Source organism: Spodoptera frugiperda, chromosome 16, assembly GCF_023101765.2.
Source record: "Spodoptera frugiperda isolate SF20-4 chromosome 16, AGI-APGP_CSIRO_Sfru_2.0, whole genome shotgun sequence".
Lineage (NCBI taxonomy): Eukaryota > Metazoa > Arthropoda > Insecta > Lepidoptera > Noctuidae > Spodoptera > Spodoptera frugiperda.
Window position 1 is genome coordinate 5,948,157 of NC_064227.1, and position 22,423 is coordinate 5,970,579.

General features: G+C 41.2%; 2 protein-coding genes across 2 annotated transcripts in view; both read right to left on the reverse strand.

Moving 5' to 3' along the window:
- Positions 1–20,631, reverse strand: part of LOC118280605 (plasma membrane calcium-transporting ATPase 2) — a 64,230-nt gene extending 43,599 nt beyond the window's left edge. Inside the window, exons 1-3 of the mRNA XM_050699533.1 lie at positions 20,428–20,631; positions 18,728–18,830; positions 18,263–18,530 (exon numbers count right to left, since the gene is read on the reverse strand). Coding sequence (XP_050555490.1) covers positions 18,263–18,530; positions 18,728–18,830; positions 20,428–20,631 — 575 coding nt within the window. The remainder of the gene's footprint in view (positions 1–18,262; positions 18,531–18,727; positions 18,831–20,427) is intronic.
- A 525-nt stretch (positions 20,632–21,156) lies between these two features.
- LOC126911601 (protein TonB-like) lies at positions 21,157–22,125 on the reverse strand. Its single transcript, XM_050699534.1, has 2 exons — positions 22,045–22,125; positions 21,157–21,533 (listed from the first exon to the last, which is right to left on the reverse strand). The coding sequence occupies exons 1-2, from the start codon at positions 22,123–22,125 to the stop codon at positions 21,222–21,224; spliced, it is 393 nt and encodes a 130-aa protein (XP_050555491.1). The 3' UTR covers positions 21,157–21,221.
- Between the last annotated feature and the right edge of the window lie 298 nt (positions 22,126–22,423).

The window sequence follows — 22,423 nt, forward strand, 5'->3', positions numbered from 1 at the left end:
GGATACTACATGGTATTAGTTGACCAATCCATTAATACAAATTCTTCTATAGACAATAATTACCCACACAAACCAGACGAAAATAATCATCCCCACGAACATGAAATCAGAACAAGCATTGCTTTACCAACAAATAATGATTATATTTATCTTACAAAGGTAAAATGCTATAACCGAATGTATCCCTAATTCGCCCACAGGATATTATTACTGGAAACATTAACAAGAGGGGTTTAGTACGACTATTACAACGTACTAATAGGAGATTAAGATCTGTAACGAGCTCTGCTTCCCCCAGTTTTATTACGTGCGTGATAAGTAGCTGTGTTGATCATTATGGTAATTTCCGCGTTGTTTACCGATATATCTATAAAGGTAACTTTTGCAGCTTTTTCTATACTTTTCTATGCAATTTTGTGGATTTTATTGTTTCTGCACATTAGAAGCTACAAGTTGGAGACTATCTATAAGATCGGCCTTCTAGATAATAAAAAATATATCATGTCCTAAATGTTTATTAACAATGCCTTCATTTAATCTGATTCCGATAACTTGTCATCTATCAAAATTTCAAGCTTCCACTTGATCACCTATTGCGATATGAATTCAATTTGATAATTTCAAACATAATTATATTTAGGTCGATTAATGATTATGATAAAGGCGCCAATCTATTCTTATTGAAGGAAAAATTGGAAGCCGACGATAATATTCAATTACTTACGATAATAATTATATAATCAGTTTACTTGGTACTATATATTTTTTAATATAAAGTCTATTTCATAGCTAATATTTTCGGCTTCGAGACCAAACTTTCCTGTTGATTCCACGAAAAATTCCGAGCGATACAGATGGAAAAGCATTGTTTCCACAAGCGCCTACAGCCCACAGAATAAACAAATCAAATCTGTTCTTGTCAGTTTAATAGCCGTTAACTTTGTATTACACCCACACAGACGACTAACGAAACGTTATTTTGATAATCGATTAAAAATCGTAAGCAATTTTATATTTGCGTACTCCTGAGTATAAAACGAGTACGAAAAACGGTTTATTGGCGATAAATCGAGTGAACGACTGTAGTCACGGATAAATGAGGCCTCTCGCGACCGTACAAACATACACACATACCTGTGATAAAATTACTCGTGTAATAAAATGAAAATACACGGAGCGTGCGCTCTGCGCGAAATACGAGTCAGTGTTGGCGCTAGCACTGAGATGGTTGGCGCCATCGCGCCACTGTGTGACGAATAAATAATTAATTAACAGCTGTACCTCTGCCTGCACATCACTCCATTCGAGGGTCCTAGACACGTGTTTGTTCGTTAACATCCCTCTACAGGGTACACACTTGATAAACATCATTAAAATGCTGACACAATTAAATCGAATAATTGTCAGAACAGTTGCTCTCGACTCGACTTTAATGAAGTAAACAGTTGCAGCCTTGTTCTAGCAAAACATTCGTCAGGTTTAAGCTCAAATAAATAGTCCAGAAATAAAATTATTACACAAGGAACATTTAATTCCCCAAAGGTAGTAAAATATTGACCACGACCACGAGGAAGCGTCCTTGAACCGCGAACACAAACGGCCTTCGTGCAACCAAAACCGGGGACGTCGAAATAGTAAACGCTATCGAACGAATTATTAAAATAACATGACTTTCATTCGTAACACGTATTAATGTAACATGGTACACAATTAGTTATTGTATGGAAACCTTGTAATCGTAGTTTAATTGCTTGAAATTTCAACATTGCCTAAATTGAGGGATTTTGAATGGAAATTTGAATAGAAATTGGCTTTCATGGCAAAGAAGGGAATTAGGGTTGATTGCTGATTTAAGAGATAGAAATGGGGAAGCAGATGAAGTGAAGTCTGAAGGTGAAGCTATAAATAGACCTAGGATAGACTTAGATAGGACTTCAACGAACAGACTTAAAAGAGGTTTTGTTGAGGTCATTCAAACAGTTCGGCGTGTGTTAGAAATATATTGACATCGTAATTCAGTTAAAATCAACACTACATCACAGGAAGAACAAGTTAAGCTTACATTTGAAGTAGCTGCCAACACGTTCGAGGCGAAGAATTAAACAGAAAACAATGTAACGCCTATTGAAGAAGCTGTCAGTGATTATAATCTATATTGGACTTTCAAACAAGAACAAACGAAAGTTTGCAAACTCTATTCCATTGGCCTACTTGTATTTATTTCTACGATTTGTTTGAGGATTGAGTCAAATAGAATTTGTTGAGAACAAAGCGTACTGATTGCTCAAGAGCGCAGCCGATGTCAATAATGATATAAAGATTCTCTCGGTACCAGCAATCTAATAGTAAGAATTCTGCTGCTTCAAAATAGTATTTGTTCATGTTAATTGCATCTATACCTTCCATTATTTTAATAGGCAGAACAAAGTTCATTAATATAACAAGACATTAATAGCACGCAATCTTTGATAGTCAATCAATCAATTCAAAATTTCTATAGGTCTTGTTTCGATGGGACCGAAGTCATATCAAGGTCTCAGTGTCACGTGGTGGAATACAATGGACGATATCTGAATAACTGATGGACCGTCACATCGACACAGCTGTCTGACCGTGTGCCGACGGAAATAGAACATCGATACTGGCCGACCTGAGCGCTTCTACCCAAGGAGACTAACTCCAATTTTCAACAGTTTATCGAAGACTTGACTATTACAAAATTTACTTAGTAATCAAACCTGGTAAATAGAACACGATCGATTTACTTTTAAAAGTATTGACGAGTAACGACAGTAAAGTACTGTATCGACAAAATCGAATACCGATCTGCTTATTACCGAATGGGATCGTTCGGCTCCGATCATTACATTAGGGAAATATACCAAACAAACGGCGTTGCCTGAAACCGAATAAAATAAAAGCAATTAGGTTACCGGCATTGAAGCTTTTTTGCTCCAAATAAATAAATGACAAAGGTAATATAATATCAAAGCAAAACATCAAAGTGCGTACGGTACAACATAAATACACGTTTTATCTGAAATATACTCGATGCGAAAATGTATGGTGGAACGCCCCACTTCACACGCCACGTCCCATGGGGAGAACTTACCGACCGGAATGATAAATTGTAAAAATAAAATACCAATACCGGTATAAATTTTACCGGCGTAAAATAAATATGAAGTTCTGACATTTACTCTATGAATCCGAACCACATAAATGGATTTTTAGATACCGGATAGCCATCACGGTTTAACAGGCTTTGCGTGAACATTTAATCGCCCATTTTTATACTATAGTAACAGTAGAATTTTGTGTGCAAATTAAGGGAATATTCGGTGAATGTGACTAACAATTACACAATAATTAGACAACAGGATACCAACAATTACAACCGCAGACGTCAACGGAAGGTGGTATTCATTAAAATAAATGGTTAGGTATCTAATGCGTATCCTAATTGTGTTCTGTTTTAACGGAAAACGTGTGCTATGAATGTCATATGTAGTTTAATCTAGAGATATGATATAAATTAGATATAATTGAAATCATAGTAGATCATTTGTATCGATAAGCTCGACAGCTATCGATAAAGCGCCACACCTTAAATCGTTTAACATATTTACGATTATTGCTAGACTTTGATGTAGCTGCTCTAGTTTCAGACATGTTTTCGCGTTAAATGGCGACCTACAAGTCATTATTAAAAGCTTAATTAATTTCCTCAAGGTCCTTTTAGCTTCCATCATTACGCTTTACGCCCATCGTCACTACTCCATTTATCATCAGTACGCTTAGCGAGACGACACTTGGAACATTAGCAAACACAAAAGAGCGTTAAACACGGAACCATTCTGTACATAACAATAAAACTGCTGGTATTTTCCAATCTGAACCTTGGAAGTATTCACGTACGCGCCGAGAAATAAATAGAGGTATAACGCATTAGGCTATCTTGGAGGGAATCTTGTAAAAGGGTCCCGGGCGTCCGGTCTCCAAGCGCCCTCACAATTGGCGTGAAAAACGATCCAACTTCGGTCGACGTGCGAAATAATGGTCAGTGAAATTCTCGACACAAAGATTATTTTATATATATCGTGGTACAATATACTTGATTACAATGACAGTGGAGCATTTGGAATGTGGGGCAGGCAGTGATAGCCACTACAGCTACGAATTTATAACGAATACGTTTTTGTTGGAATATGTTCTGTAATCTTTATGTACAAGTGTGGCTACTATATTTTTGGGCAAGCCATTTTGTAGCGGTAATATGCGACTATTTCACCCTCTGTTTGGTGTAGGCAGAAAACCTTGTAGATTAACTGTCGTTTTGATATCAACCGGCTACGTTTTTACTGGAATCCTAAACAAACAACTCTTCATATTTCACATTAACAACGTTGTACAATTCGAGAGAATTTATTATCGTGCGTGATAAAATTGCGACTTTAACAGTCGTGTCTTTCACTGTGATAGTTTCGATTCAGGCGTTTCAGTTTCTATCAGTTTTACGAGCTGTGAAAATGGCCAATTCGTATCGAATTAAGATTGAGATATTCTTCCGTGCAAACGTCCGGTTTTATTGGTAACATAAAAATTGTTTGAGAAGAAACGATTTCGTAACTTTGAAGTATAAATGAAGAGGTCCATCTGGGTTGGATTTTATTGCAAAAATATTGCAAATCTCATTTGTATTCAATTCTATCACAGATAAAACTTGAAAGCATTACAATTGTAATCATATTTTAGGTAGAAAGTCGTAAAATAAAACACGAATCTCATTGAACGAAGCTGAACAACTCATTAGCAAAACGAAATTATTTTTAGTCCGACACGGTAACGTGGGCGTTAAAAATGCCCTAGAAAATACATTCAGAAACCATTCGAAATACCCAGCAGTTTGCACGACCAATTTGCAAAGGCAGTAAAATAGCTAAGTGTTGGGCAAATGGGATTATCCGAGCGTCGAACCCGGGAACGGTGCGTAACCAATAACCATAAGTTTGGCGTAACAACGGCTGCTAAATGCAGCGATAGGGTCGATGTGGTCAGGAAGTTGCCGGAATATAAAGCCGGCACATTTATTGCTGATCAAAACCTCGTTTGCATAACGTTTGTAGTCCTTTGTACGGATCTTTGGGAGTTTTGTTTTACATTATACTGCCTTTATTATTTTTTCCAGCACTGCACTTACTTTGTAGGCACTGGCAACCTTTGTATCTTTTGTCAAACGCAGAAAGTATTCCAGAAATCTCCAAAGCGGGCTCTTTTATGGAAATACATATCTTGGTGCTCTTCAGAGACAAGTAATATCCTGAAAGTGTCTTCTGTCGTAAACATACAATGTTGGTGGCAACAAACCATAGTCTGGCTAAACATAGTTTAGAAGAAAATATTTGTAAAAATAACTAATCATAAAGACAGCAACATTATTACCCACTAGAAGTAAAAGACGCAAACGACGCAGATGAGACATTCAAAACTTGCATACAACCATTACACAAGAGATGTAAATCCAAAAATACTTATTATATTTAGACAACAGCTTCGCTTCCGCGATCCTTTCGTAGCAGACAATATAAAAGAAGCTCAAAAACCATCAGATAGAGTTGAATTTTCTCTAACCAATCTGGGAGAAACTAGGAGATTATTCAGAACAATTTACAGTGGCACAAATAAAACATGTGCGAGTTCTTAATTAGCTGTCACTTACTGCTGCGAATATTGAGGATATTCTTGTATTCCAATCAATCATTGTGACGTACAGCTATCCTCCAATGTAACATTAGGAAAAGTGATGCGGGCTAATCGACGCTAAATTCACCAAGGGCCCGAGAAAGTATAGATGTACGCAGATGACGTCATGTGGTGACGTCACTGAATTTTTCACGTTTCATTTATAATTTATTTTTGTGAAAGTTGATTTCGGTTGACCTTACATAACTCCTGTTACGTCCCTGGAAGTTGGAATTTAAGGTAAGACTACGAGTCACCTTGGAACTTTTTGGAACGTTCCAAAAACAGGTTGTTGTTTCCATACATTTTACGAGTACATCTCAAGTTTTGTAAAATTCATAACCTCCTTTATAGTTTTTATAAGAATGGTATGATCGTCGTCTGAGGAAAAATGAACTATGACGTCATGAAGCTCATGGTCCATATGGCACTTAATCTGAAAGATACACTAGCAGAGAAAACACGTATAACACAAGCACAATATTATGCGAAGGGTTACGAAACGAAATTGCTTCCGCGATGTTAGCTTTGATGAAAGATCCTATTCGCAAGTTCAGATAATAAAATCTCGAGACTCGGTACACAGATATTCACGTTTGACGCGGTAACACGAACATACCCAGGACTTATTTCAGCCGAAATGGCTGCGAATAAAGGTGATAAAATAAACATACGTAAATATTTTCTAGACGATAACAATAACGAAACAAAATCTGCTTTATATTTCGCAGTTGAATTATTAGATTATGTCGGGATCGTTTTCAGAGGGTGTTTCAACAATCTCCAAACTCGGTTCCAACTGAATATTAGTTGTCTAATCTTTGTAGTTGAAATGGTAGTGCTTGATCAAACACAAGCCCGCGGACGGCAAGATAAGCTTCCTCTAAGATAGAACTGGCTAAACTTGCTCTTTGATATCAAGTTGTTCGATTGTTAGTTTAAGGGATCTTGACCCCTCATCCCTTCCAAACGTTTCGAAATGTGGACAAATATTTGAAATCAATGCTGTAAGGATTAAACTCGGATTAATATCATGAAATTTGAAACAGACGTCACGTCCACAATTGTGATTGTGTATTGCAATTCACATTTGAATTATTCGAGGCAAGCTCCGCCCACGCGATCGCCTAGAGATTACAGTTGTAATGAAGTATCAAAACTCAGAACAGATATTAGGGCGTTGATGACGTGCATCAGTTGCCTAACATGACCCGCGCGGGCGCACGTCCAAATGCTAACAATTCATATGGATATTTTACCTATTCTCGTCTGTTAATAACGCAAGATCTTCAAGTGAACACATCTGCTGATATCAGTTAAAATGTTTTAGCTTTATGTAGTACTGTGAGGTGAGGGATTTCAAGCGATATAATCATGTGTTGGCCAAATAAATGTATTCGTAATACAAGGAAATAGAGTTTCTCAAGGTAATGTTTCAATTCGTTGTATGAATTCGGTTCATTTGCTTTCTTCGAGCCAATATTTAGTTGTGAAACTGTGTCTGTAGCCTGCTACGATAGTATCTATATTGCTATAAAGGAGTCTTACGTTCAATAGTGCGTTACTAATCTGTTCTGTTTTTCCTTCAGTGAGCAACTTGTACGGTGTCATAAGCTGCACTCTTTCTATTCATTCAGACTTTATTTTCTTTAAAAATATATCTACAATTTCTTCCAACACTAAGATTTTCTCATCCATATATTTTTCTTCTTTAGTATTGTGTTTTTAAATACCAGTTCAACAATTTCTGTAGCAATTTTTTCTTGAAAACTCACAAGAACTATTAAACATTGTTTCAATGTAGCGACACAGTATATTTAAGTTGCTACAATGTCAAACTTTCCAATTATATCTGGAATGTGAGCAGCGTTCTTTATTTAGCTGTCTGGCTTCCACGTCATAATCATGACACGAGAATTTCAATAGTTATTGGTGGAGTAAACATGAAGCTGGTCTCCAACGTCATCGACCGCATTGACGTCTTTAAGACGAAAGACGACGTTTACCGTCGCGTCACCAGACATGGGTTTGGCTGACATTATGTTAATCGTCACTATATTTTCACTTCTGGCATCAAAAATATCTTCTCTCAAGTATGTGCTTTCTACCGACACTATTATACCATCAAACCCGTTGAAATATCAAAAATCAGCGTGTATTCTATCTGCTAAAAGGCACGGTATTATCGGATCGACAGCCAGCCGATGCCGGTATTTGCCGATAGGCTCTAGTGAGATAGGACCAATTTTGGGCACAGTTCCAATTTATTCTGTACCGAGAATTTATGTAACAGGCGAGACCTATATTTTTTGTCCTACCTCTCAGATCTTGTTACTATGTAGCCTAGAATAATGTATGAAACGTCGTTAGTTAAAAACTTTCCTATTGGTAGTCTGTAGCACGTTTCTGTCAGCTGACTCACACAATTCGAGAAAACAAACAGTTAATTTTAATGTTACCTCGGTTTCTGTAATAAATAATCATGGAATTTTCTATTGCCCAATAACTCAAAAGGGAGATACGTTAGCGAATTTTTATTTTTAAAATCCACGTGGTAAGGGTGATTACAGTTGTTTACGAGTGTTCGTATATACTGTTAATATTTTATGCCAACCATCATTTTTGATGGTGTGATAAATTGCCCGGTTATCTGTGCCGGCCGGATCGGGTGGGATCATGTTGCCTCGTTTCGTGATGGCTATATTGTTAAAGTTTAAATTGATTACACTAGGAGCTGACTGATGAATTTATCTACGAATGAACAATTTTAGAGCAGCAGATGCTAACTTTTTCATATCAAGCTCAATGTAGAAAAACGTTAGTATTCATTACTTTTTACTTTAAAGTACCAAAGGACTACAAATTGTCCACGAAGGACCAAAAAACTATTTGCTAACGAATTACCAATTGTTTCGTTGTTAGCGTCATCCGCACGCGAGCGTCGAGTTCACGTGTACTCGACCTAATTAACGTCACCGTAACTGTAATCGTCAATGGCGGCGGCATGGTCTGTCCAGCGTTTTACTTTTACTCATACACTGCGAGTTCTTTCAAATGTATTTTCTACTAGTCCCAATGTTTTTGTGAATATTTCCCTTTCTTTATCGTTTTCTTTTTCATCTTTCTGTTCGTTCTATAATAATTGTACATTATTATTGACTATTCAGTTACTACTGAGTTTATTGCAATCGTATGATGTTGGTTTATTTAATCGAGCTTTAAAGTTGCCTCAATTTTCCAAAGTTTGGCCAGACACGAAGAACCAGTTTCCATAATGAGACATGTTTCCATATATGTCCGAAAGGAAACAATGGCAGGAGCCTTATTGGTGTTTCTTTTTTTAGTTCTGTTGCTAATTGGATTAAATATAGTTAGTGAAAAGCCGTGTGCAGTATCAGTTACAGATTTGTGATATTTTAAAGTGGCGTTGAAGTAAGTAATTCAAGCATGAAGTACTTATTAACAGTAACTGGAGCTCAGAGTAATCGGCAATCGTCGCCATTTGAGATCATGACTGCTTGGATTACTACGGATACGCATTTACGTTTACGCTAACGCGTACGTTAACTCAATCAAGAGATTATAGTAGAGGTGTGGCCAACATTTTGGTTCGGTAAACGGATTATAGTATCATGAATCGAGTTAATACTGTATCATATTAATGACATTAGAGGTTTGACGTCGAATATTCTGGAAATGAGAATTGTTCCATTCATGTCTTGATACATATGTTTCATAAACATTTTACTTAATTTACAGTTACGAAAAACCACATTTTCTTTTCACAATACACTCTAAATAAAATAATATTATGTTTGAAAATATGTTGTTTTCAAAAAATGCCGAATATTCTTACAACGCCTAAGAAAAGCTTCTTGTATTTTTAGCCAAATACGAGTATAAGGGAGTTATGTGTAAATATGTGAGAAATAAACCAACATGGAAACAGAAATACAGACGTGCGAAAATATCCACATGTGTTATAACAAGCGTATCCCCTGTCAAAATCGAAGAAGTGTAATTAAGCGAGCAACTGCGAATCTGGCACTCAATGTACTGAAAACATTCCCTTTCGGTAGGGCAAAGCAATTTCACTCTTAACACCTTCCGCTAAAGTCGAAACAGGTCTATCCAGATCATGTGGATAAATTATTCTCTCATATTCATAGTATATGACGTACGGTTAGAAACAGAAGCTCGAAGTAACAAAACAGTAATTGAAACTGGCAGAGGTTGTAGGGTTGGTAGGTAAATTACTTAATAATAGTTTGAATAATGTAAGCTATGATCACAAGTTAATTAGGTAAGTAATGGGTGAGTTTAAAATCAACATTAAATTAAAACTTAATGTAGATACTAGAGAAGAAAAGAAAGAGTTTGTAGAAAACAATGCAGATAGGCAAATCTCTCTTATTAAGATTTCCATTCATGTCTCAAGTACCCTATTTCCCCTTGAACCTGAGGTCGAAGAACTCATTAGCAAATACCTAACCTAACCTAACCTAACCTAACCTAACCTAACCTAACCTAACCTAACCTAACCTAACCTAACCTAACCTAACCTAACCTAACCTAACCTAACCTAACCTAACCTAACCTAACCTAACCTAACCTAACCTAACCTAACCTAACCTAACCTAACCTAACCTAACCTAACCTAACCTAACCTAACCTAACCTAACCTAACCTAACCTAACCTAACCTAACCTAACCTAACCTAACCTAACCTAACCTAACCTAACCTAACCTAACCTAACCTAACCTAACCTAACCTAACCTAACCTAACCTAACCTAACCTAACCTAACCTAACCTAACCTAACCTAACCTAACCTAACCTAACCTAACCTAACCTAACCTAACCTAACCTAACCTAACCTAACCTAACCTAACCTAACCTAACCTAACCTAACCTAACCTAACCTAACCTAACCTAACCTAACCTAACCTAACCTAACCTAACCTAACCTAACCTAACCTAACCTAACCTAACCTAACCTAACCTAACCTAACCTAACCTAACCTAACCTAACCTAACCTAACCTAACCTAACCTAACCTAACCTAACCTAACCTAACCTAACCTAACCTAACCTAACCTAACCTAACCTAACCTAACCTAACCTAACCTAACCTAACCTAACCTAACCTAACCTAACCTAACCTAACCTAACCTAACCTAACCTAACCTAACCTAACCTAACCTAACCTAACCTAACCTAACCTAACCTAACCTAACCTAACCTAACCTAACCTAACCTAACCTAACCTAACCTAACCTAACCTAACCTAACCTAACCTAACCTAACCTAACCTAACCTAACCTAACCTAACCTAACCTAACCTAACCTAACCTAACCTAACCTAACCTAACCTAACCTAACCTAACCTAACCTAACCTAACCTAACCTAACCTAACCTAACCTAACCTAACCTAACCTAACCTAACCTAACCTAACCTAACCTAACCTAACCTAACCTAACCTAACCTAACCTAACCTAACCTAACCTAACCTAACCTAACCTAACCTAACCTAACCTAACCTAACCTAACCTAACCTAACCTAACCTAACCTAACCTAACCTAACCTAACCTAACCTAACCTAACCTAACCTAACCTAACCTAACCTAACCTAACCTAACCTAACCTAACCTAACCTAACCTAACCTAACCTAACCTAACCTAACCTAACCTAACCTAACCTAACCTAACCTAACCTAACCTAACCTAACCTAACCTAACCTAACCTAACCTAACCTAACCTAACCTAACCTAACCTAACCTAACCTAACCTAACCTAACCTAACCTAACCTAACCTAACCTAACCTAACCTAACCTAACCTAACCTAACCTAACCTAACCTAACCTAACCTAACCTAACCTAACCTAACCTAACCTAACCTAACCTAACCTAACCTAACCTAACCTAACCTAACCTAACCTAACCTAACCTAACCTAACCTAACCTAACCTAACCTAACCTAACCTAACCTAACCTAACCTAACCTAACCTAACCTAACCTAACCTAACCTAACCTAACCTAACCTAACCTAACCTAACCTAACCTAACCTAACCTAACCTAACCTAACCTAACCTAACCTAACCTAACCTAACCTAACCTAACCTAACCTAACCTAACCTAACCTAACCTAACCTAACCTAACCTAACCTAACCTAACCTAACCTAACCTAACCTAACCTAACCTAACCTAACCTAACCTAACCTAACCTAACCTAACCTAACCTAACCTAACCTAACCTAACCTAACCTAACCTAACCTAACCTAACCTAACCTAACCTAACCTAACCTAACCTAACCTAACCTAACCTAACCTAACCTAACCTAACCTAACCTAACCTAACCTAACCTAACCTAACCTAACCTAACCTAACCTAACCTAACCTAACCTAACCTAACCTAACCTAACCTAACCTAACCTAACCTAACCTAACCTAACCTAACCTAACCTAACCTAACCTAACCTAACCTAACCTAACCTAACCTAACCTAACCTAACCTAACCTAACCTAACCTAACCTAACCTAACCTAACCTAACCTAACCTAACCTAACCTAACCTAACCTAACCTAACCTAACCTAACCTAACCTAACCTAACCTAACCTAACCTAACCTAACCTAACCTAACCTAACCTAACCTAACCTAACCTAACCTAACCTAACCTAACCTAACCTAACCTAACCTAACCTAACCTAACCTAACCTAACCTAACCTAACCTAACCTAACCTAACCTAACCTAACCTAACCTAACCTAACCTAACCTAACCTAACCTAACCTAACCTAACCTAACCTAACCTAACCTAACCTAACCTAACCTAACCTAACCTAACCTAACCTAACCTAACCTAACCTAACCTAACCTAACCTAACCTAACCTAACCTAACCTAACCTAACCTAACCTAACCTAACCTAACCTAACCTAACCTAACCTAACCTAACCTAACCTAACCTAACCTAACCTAACCTAACCTAACCTAACCTAACCTAACCTAACCTAACCTAACCTAACCTAACCTAACCTAACCTAACCTAACCTAACCTAACCTAACCTAACCTAACCTAACCTAACCTAACCTAACCTAACCTAACCTAACCTAACCTAACCTAACCTAACCTAACCTAACCTAACCTAACCTAACCTAACCTAACCTAACCTAACCTAACCTAACCTAACCTAACCTAACCTAACCTAACCTAACCTAACCTAACCTAACCTAACCTAACCTAACCTAACCTAACCTAACCTAACCTAACCTAACCTAACCTAACCTAACCTAACCTAACCTAACCTAACCTAACCTAACCTAACCTAACCTAACCTAACCTAACCTAACCTAACCTAACCTAACCTAACCTAACCTAACCTAACCTAACCTAACCTAACCTAACCTAACCTAACCTAACCTAACCTAACCTAACCTAACCTAACCTAACCTAACCTAACCTAACCTAACCTAACCTAACCTAACCTAACCTAACCTAACCTAACCTAACCTAACCTAACCTAACCTAACCTAACCTAACCTAACCTAACCTAACCTAACCTAACCTAACCTAACCTAACCTAACCTAACCTAACCTAACCTAACCTAACCTAACCTAACCTAACCTAACCTAACCTAACCTAACCTAACCTAACCTAACCTAACCTAACCTAACCTAACCTAACCTAACCTAACCTAACCTAACCTAACCTAACCTAACCTAACCTAACCTAACCTAACCTAACCTAACCTAACCTAACCTAACCTAACCTAACCTAACCTAACCTAACCTAACCTAACCTAACCTAACCTAACCTAACCTAACCTAACCTAACCTAACCTAACCTAACCTAACCTAACCTAACCTAACCTAACCTAACCTAACCTAACCTAACCTAACCTAACCTAACCTAACCTAACCTAACCTAACCTAACCTAACCTAACCTAACCTAACCTAACCTAACCTAACCTAGACCTAACCTAACCTTACGTGACCTAACCTAACCTTACGTGACCTAACCTAACCTTACGTGACCTAACCTAACCTTACGTGACCTAACCTAACCTTACGTGACCTAACCTAACCTTACGTGACCTAACCTAACCTTACGTGACCTAACCTAACCTTACGTGACCTTACGTGACCTTACGTTACCTTACGTGACCTTACGTGACCTTACGTTACCTTACGTGACCTTACGTTACCTACCGTGACCTAACTTGACCTCACGTGACTTGACGTGACTTGACGTGACCTGACGTGACCCGACGGAACTTGACGTGACCCTACGTTACCTGACATGAACCTATCGTGATCTGACGTGACTTATCGTTTCCTATCGTAACCTAACGTGACCTTACTTGACCTCACGGGATCTTACGTGTCCCGATGTAAACTGACGTGATCTCACGTGACTTGACGTGACCTGACGTTTCCTCACGTTACCTTGCTTGACCTAACGTGACCTAACGTGACCTAACGTGACCTAACGTGACCTAACGTGACCTGACGTGACCTGACGTGACCTGACGTGACCTGACGTGACCTAACGTGACCTAACCTGACCTAACCTGACCTTACCTGAAGTGACCTGACCTAACCTGCTTTTCGGAATGACAACTGTCATACTTCTGCATCCTTTAATGTCTTAGAATAGTATATTTTTTTGTTACCTTTGCTTTTGTTTTTTGTGGAATAAGGAAGCTTGGCTCTCCCACACTTAGATGTAGTATTGACTGATTATCTTCTACCAGCGACTTCGTACACTAAAAAGGACTATTTTTTGTTTTTGTATCCCCATGGCAAGGAATTTTGGGACATCCTATTCTAAGGAGAATATCACCCCTTACATTCGGATGGGGTTTATATAGAAAGAATTTACTAGATTTTTGCTGGTTTTTTTTTTTTCGCACGGCGTCTGGATTTGTGCCCAGTATATGGCAATAGACTTATAAGAAAAATGGACCTAACCTAACCTTACGTGACCTAACCTAACCTTACGTGACCTAACCTAACCTTACGTGACCTAACCTAACCTTACGTGACCTAACCTAACCTTACGTGACCTAACCTAACCTTACGTGACCTAACCTAACCTTACGTGACCTTACGTGACCTTACGTTACCTTACGTGACCTTACGTTACCTACCGTGACCTAACTTGACCTCACGTGACTTGACGTGACTTGACGTGACCTGACGTGACCCGACGGAACTTGACGTGACCCTACGTTACCTGACATGAACCTATCGTGATCTGACGTGACTTATCGTTTCCTATCGTAACCTAACGTGACCTTACTTGACCTCACGGGATCTTACGTGTCCCGATGTGAACTGACGTGATCTCACGTGACTTGACGTGACCTGACGTTTCCTCACGTTACCTTGCTTGACCTATCGTGACCTAACTTGACCTCACGTGATTTCACGTGACCTGTCGTGACCTGACGTGACCCGACGTGACCCGACGTGACCTGACGTGAAATATCGTGACCTGACGTGACCTAACCTGACCTTACCTGAAGTGACCTGACCTAACCTGCTTTTCGGAATGAAAACTGTCATACTTCTGCATCGGTTAATGTCTTAGTATAGTTTATTTGTTTGTTACCTTTCCTTTTTTTTGTGGAATAAGGAAGCTTGGCTCTCCCACACTTAGATATTGTATTGACTGATTATCTTCTACCAGCGACTTCGTACACTAAAAAGGACTATTTTTTTTTCATATCCCCATGGCAAGGAATTTAGGGACATCCTATCCTAAGGAGAATATCACCCCTTACATTCGGAAGGGGCTTATATAGAAAGAATTTACTAGATTTTTGCTGGTTTTTTTTTTCGCACGGCGTCTGGATTTGTGCCCAGTATATGGCAATAGACTTATAAGAAAAATGGAGAAACATGGGCGTACTTTGTACAGTGGCATTACGTAGTGTAACGTGCACCTCTGCCCACCCCCTCAGGGATAAATGGCATGACTAATACGACGAGAATTAATCGGAATTCGCAACAGCACGAAGTTTCTTTATTTCTACCTTTCTGTCTGCACATAGTGTGGTTACTATCAAGAACAAAGGCTTTTTCAGTCGCGGCTCGTCCAAATCCTAACTTTCAATTTAAATGTAAATGTCGAGTTCATAAAACTGTCATCAGTGAGTTCACTGTGAGTATCCGGCGCCACGAAGCCACCGTCCTCCCGGCCCCCCCCCCGCTCCCCGCTCCCCGCGCCCCGCAGGCAGCGAGGCAGTGGCTCCCTGCCACAGAGCCTGCTCGTCGCCAATTTCCACGGAATATAAAACAATTTGTTCTGCTCACAAAAGGGCTCGGCGGGACTTCTGTTCACTATCCACTTGCATTAGCATAATATCTCGCCGGACGTAGATTTCATAATAATAATGTTCGAACAGAGGGATGTGACGCGCGGCGCTCGCTCCGACCCGACCATTTTGTAACACCGTTTTTTACATTATTATTACGTTCTAAAGTTTAACCAACACCGTCTCGTGGCCGTGCCCACGTTATACAGGTACCATTTTCGTTTTTCTGAACGTGCCATTATAAATTATATTTCCGTAACCAATAACTTGAATGGCTTGAATCCTCTAATGTTGACTCCACTGGTTCAGCCCGCTGACACGATCAGCGTGTCGAATACAGAATACAATATTGACACCCAGTGAAGTAACGGGGCATCACCAGACAGGTAGTAGAGAGCTCGACCCAGTGAGTGGTGCTGTGTCTGCGACCAGTGCGACAGCCGCGCTACGGACGAGGCACGGCCAGACAGAGCGCGGGGCCGCCGTGGCGTAGGGCCCGAGGGCGCGGGGGCGCGGGGGCGCGTGTGTGCGCGCCACACAGCTCTTAGAACAACTTTTTATTGGCAAAGTTTAGCCGGAAGAAGGCGCTTACCGTGAGTAAAACTAAAAAGAGATGCGCTGATGAAGTTTTTTAATCAACGAAGCGTTTGAGAGTGTGCGAGTGACTGTGACGTCACGCCCGTCCACACTGAGCAAACTAGCAGGCCGTGCAGCACGCACCGGGCGGCCCCGTGTCGGGGTCCCAGTCTCTGGGCGGCAATATCCAGCACACGGAGAGTTGTGACGCGAGTGTCGCCGCTCGCTGCTCGCTGCTCGCGCGAGTACGGCGACTGTCTGTAATAACTCGGTGACGTATCGCTTTATGTGCAGCTCGCCGTTTAACACTTTATCTTTACGATCCGACTGGTAATGCAAATGTAGCGACATTTAGTGAGATGATAAAATGAAGCGCGTGGCCCGGCCGAGCTACTCCATCGACCTAGTAAGTCGAGTGGAGGCAATCATTGTAATCATTCCATTTGTCCAGTGTTTATTTTGGAAGTATCAGGCAAAGTCACAAAGAAATATTTGCGGAAATATATTGATGGAAAACATTTATTTGAAAGCAGTGATTAGTAATATGATTTTAACTATTTCAAGCCATGGCAGGTGGAAGAACAATGTCGGTATCGTATCCGATGAATGAAAAGAGAATCCAAACTAACACATGTGGAGGTGGCAGTGTAATGCCAGCACTAGTACTCGGTGACGCGCGATGCCGCATCCATAGTACTCGTAGTTCTGCGGCGCGTAACTTTTAATTGTGAAACTTGAATTATTGCCGGACCTTTGGTTTTATCTCCCCGCGCTAACTGTCGGCCGCGCGCTCCGTCAGCCCTCGCGCGACCATCACGCTCCTCCTCCACAATATTTGTGCTGTCTTATTCTCCTCACCACGAATTTGAAGAGAGGCTGAGAGGATCACTTTGGAACATAGGTCACTGTTTTGAGGGGCTTACAATAATCCTTTCGCCTCGCAGGTAGCTCGAGGATTACATTCGAATATGTTTAGCAAGGGTTCCGAAAATCGAGGAGTTATAATAAATGTTAGATATATCAGAAATGGAGAGCCCCGGTGTGGCGGCGCATGGGTGGCGACACACGTGGCGTGCGATAAAGTTTTACGAATGATCTCTGGAAAATCGCAATGAGTGTATGAATCGGGAGATGCGGGCGACGGGGGCGCAGGGGGCGCGGGGGCGCGGGAGCGCGGTGCTCGTGTTTGAGCTCAATCAGGCGGCGGTGCCCCTATTTGCATATCTTTTGTCGCATCGCTTTGCTGACGCGCCCGGCGCCGGCGGCGGCTGAGCTCCATCATCTCGCTGCTGCTCCCACTGCGTCGTGCCAGCGCCGCGCTCACACAGTGTTACACTACTAGCTACGTGTGTTGCAGTGGCGGTCTGCTAGCGATCCAGAACAAGGACAACAATCATGGATCGGAGCCACATACACAGCCTGCATGTATTTGCCAGTCCGCAGCCAGCAGCGGACATGTACTGGGTGGTGTGTTGGTTTGAAATCACTTATTCAAGGAATATGTTTTCCCGGAGACTTTATTTAATGTAGTCAAAAAGTTTCATTATTCAAATCCCCGGAGAGCTAAACAAGATGCCATTTACCGAGTTACGCGACGCCAAACAGACTAACTAACGAAGCCGGACGACGCCAAATTGAATACGCAAACTGAAAAAGTCGGGCGCGTCGCGTGTCGCATGTCGCATGTCGCGCATCGCGTGTCGCGTGTCGCGTGTCGCCAGCAGGAGCACGGGCGCACTGTGTGCTGGGCCGGTGGAGGTGTCGCTGCTGCTGTACTGCTGCACGTAATGGGCTGCTGCCTGCTGCAGGAGTGCGTCTGACTGCGTGGCGAGCTGTAGTGATCTAACACGTCTCCTGTTGACCTCAACTAAATTATGTGCTATCCAGAAGAACTCGAGTTTGAAGTAGTTAGAAAGCCAATGTACCGAGAGTGCCCCCCCCCCTCCCCCACGAGACTTCACAAAGCCGTCTTGTGCCTGTTTTATTATTATCGTCATCCATCTTTTTAACAGTGACGTCACATTAAAGCCTAAATAAAACGTGTCACCGCAGAATAATGTCCTCAATCTCCATCACGCTTGTTTAGGATCATCTGCGCCGTCACCGCGCCCCCGCGCCCCCGCGCCCCCGCGCCCCACGTATCGCGCCCCGCGTCGCGCTCGCGGTGTGACACTGCATTCTGTAGTGTATGAAAATGTTTACTTCAATCATTGTAATTGACATTGAATATTCTACTTTTCCCAGGTTAAGGTACCTACGGCCCAGGTCGCGCTCGCGGTGTGACACTGCATTCTGTAGTGTATGAAAATGTTTACTTCAATCATTGTAATTGACATTGAATATTCTACTTTTCTCATGAGACCTTTGAGTGAGCATGATAACTCCAAGCTGACATAATACATTCTACTAGTCTAATTTGATTTCAGTTAATTACAGGGCTCTCACATTTACAATAATTGTATAAAGTACAGAACACATCGAAATAACATAGTTATATTACTACATTTTTTTCGTTATCCTGTGGAGCCGGACCAGCTTGCCTCCAAGCATTTTTATCTTCTATATAATCATTTACTTTGTAGTATGCTTGTCTACATAACGTTTTTTTAATGCATAGTTTAAATTTTGATTCATTCAGATTCTGTATTTCCATTGGAACTCTATTATAACATTTAACACAGATAAATGACTTACTTATTTTTGACAATCTAAAAAATGGTTGACTTAATCTATCCTTATGTTTAGTTTGATAGTTGTGTCTGTCAGATACTTTCGCAAACAAATGTAGGTTTTTTCTAACATACATAATATTTTCATAAATAAATTGACATGGAACGGTCATAATATTGATCTCCTTAAACTTTTCTCTAAGAGATTCCCGACGACCTAGGTTGTAAATAGCTCTGACGGCGCGCTTTTGTAGGATAAAGATAGACTCAACATCAGCAGCTTGTCCCCACAACAAAATGCCATACGACATGATGCTATGGAAGTAACTGAAATACACTAGTCTTGCCGTGCCTATGTCGGTTAGCTGTCTGATCTTCCAGACAGCGTAAGCTGCAGAGCTCAATCGTCCCGGTTTTTTTTTTTTTTTTAAACGTTGCCCCGCACTAGGATTTTCTCCTGTGTCGTGGGTGCGTTTACAAACATACAAGTTCACATACACATTACACCCAGACCCGAAACAACAATTTGTGGATCACACAAAGAGAATCGAACCCGCTACACGTTGCGCGGCAGCCGGTTGCCCAGCCACCGCACCAACCGTGCAGTCAGTCCGCTAGCGATGTAATGTGGGGACCCCATTGCAATTTGTCATCTACGGTGATTCCTAGGAAAGTAGTCTCTTTTACAAATTCTTATTTCTGACTATTTAATAATACATCGCATTGGTTCGTCTTAACATTTGGCAAAACAAATCTAATACATTTTGTCTTTTTATCATTTAATACTAAGTTATTTGATGTAAACCAATTTTGAACCTTCATTAGAGCATTATTTACGTCGTCATAATTATTTTGTCGTCTATTTATTTTAAAAACTAATGATGTGTCATCAGCAAATAATACCATCTGAGGTTCATTCTGAAATAAATGGGGCAAGTCGTTTATATATGCCAAAAATAGGAATGGGCCTAGTATTGAGCCCTGCGGTACGCCCATAGACATGCTAGCACCCGGTGAGTTTATTTTATTAACTTGTACTTTAAGTTGCCTATCCTGAAGGTATGACTTCAATAGATTTAGCGATATACCCCGAATACCGTAATGTACCAGCTTCAGCAATAGAGTCTCGTGTTCAACGCAGTCAAATGCCTTCGAAAGATCACAAAATATTCCGATAGCATCCTGTGCGTCTTCCCACGAGGCGAACACCCGCTTAATTAGAGCTACTCCAGCGTCAGTTGTACAGCGTCCCTTGGTGAACCCGTATTGTTGATCGTGAAAAATAGAGTTTGTGTTAAAGTGATGCAGCATTTGAGTAAGCATTAGTTTTTCAAACACTTTACTGAGCACTGGTAAGATAGAAACCGGCCTATAGTTATTGGGCTGCGCACTATCACCGGATTTAACAGGTATTTAACAGGTACACGTATGAACACATTATACGGCATTAGCCCAACTATAAAATTGTCTGTCATACAAAAAGTAGTACCGAGCGATAATCGAACCTGCCATAAAAGCAGCGCAATGAAAGTGTTATTAGTTTTAGAAACTCGTATAGTGGAAGCAATTTATTTGTGGCTCATATGTTATTATCCTCATTCGTACAGTTGTGATATATTTTTATTTTGAATATTTTAATCATCTGCAGTAGTATAGCGCAGTCAACTCAAGTCGTTGATATGTTCCGCGAGTACCAGGGGCAGGGACTGTGTTTCATTATGTTCTGTAGACAAGGTAAAGTAGTGCAGCCAGTAAGTCAACAACATGTGACAGTGAACAATTACTTTTATTGTTTTTGTTTAACGTTGAAGTACAATGTGACTCCATTATTCTTGGTACAGAGTTGCTCCACGTGCCGCAGTACTGCAGGACCCGCCAGCGCCGCCCCGCTGTACCCGCGCCTAGATGGGGTCCGCGAACAGCGTGCATGCGTTGGCGAGGGACTGGCCGTCAGCGTCCGTCAACTCTACAATGTCACAGGTTGTGTAATCCTGCTCCACCTCCTCCTCCGGTTCCTCCTCTGGTACCTCTTCCTCCGGTTCCTCTTCCTCCGGCTGCTCCTCCTCCGGCTGCTCGTCCTCCGGCTGCTCGTCCTCGGGAGCAGGTTCGTCTTGGTTGTCTCCTTCAGGCTGTTCCTGTGCGTCGTCGTCGTCGGGGCGCGGCTCGGGGCGCGCCCGCACCAGGCACACAGCCATCGCCAGAGCTAGCACTACCTGCCGCACAACAAACATTACATCAATATATCATCAACAATCACACCGCACACACGGACTGTGGTAACAGCAGGCTGTTGGTGTTCCGGCAAACATTGACAAGCAGTGTAACAGTAGGTGTGGAGTGGCTGAGGACTCACCAGTAACCGCATCGTTCGAGGAAGACTGTGGTACAGTGCAAGTGGAGCCGCGGCGCGGTATATATACAGGCGGTCGGTAATGTGGCGACCACAAACTCGCGGACCATATTGATAACGAGGATGTCGGCGCAGGTAATTAGCTGGAGCGGCGCGACCGGCCGCGCCACTACATTAAATACCAATTACACGCCCCTTCCCCCCTCCCCTCCGCCCCGCGCGCCGCGCTGTTACCACTGCCCTCCAACAATACATTCCGTGTCATATTGGGTGCTGTAATGCTTGCTTGGCGCGTGTCACGTCAGGGCGTTCCCGGCTCAGGCCTGGAGGAGGCCGATAGTGGATGAGTAACGGACAACTGTTGTGCTGTGTACCTGGGCACTGTGTCGCTGGTGCCTGGCAGGCAGGCCTAGATCTGCACGGGCCTTGTTTACATTCCTCGCGTGAGCTGCCATATTTGTAAAACTGCCTCGAACGTAGTACGCCGAGTACTCAGCGCACGCTACACATATTTACTCAGCACTCGCTCGGCATCGGTCAGTGCGCGGGAGATGGTCTGTCACCAGCCACGCGACACGCGCCCACTGATGTGCTATACACTTATATCAAACGTTATTTCTCTTTACGTACATACTCCAGCTCCAGCTGGTCCTGAACTCGCCTGCGACAGAAATGTCTGCTGGATGGTTGGCGATGTTCCCAATACTCGCTCACTGCTCGGCTTGAACTGACGAGGACAAAGCATTGTGTCGT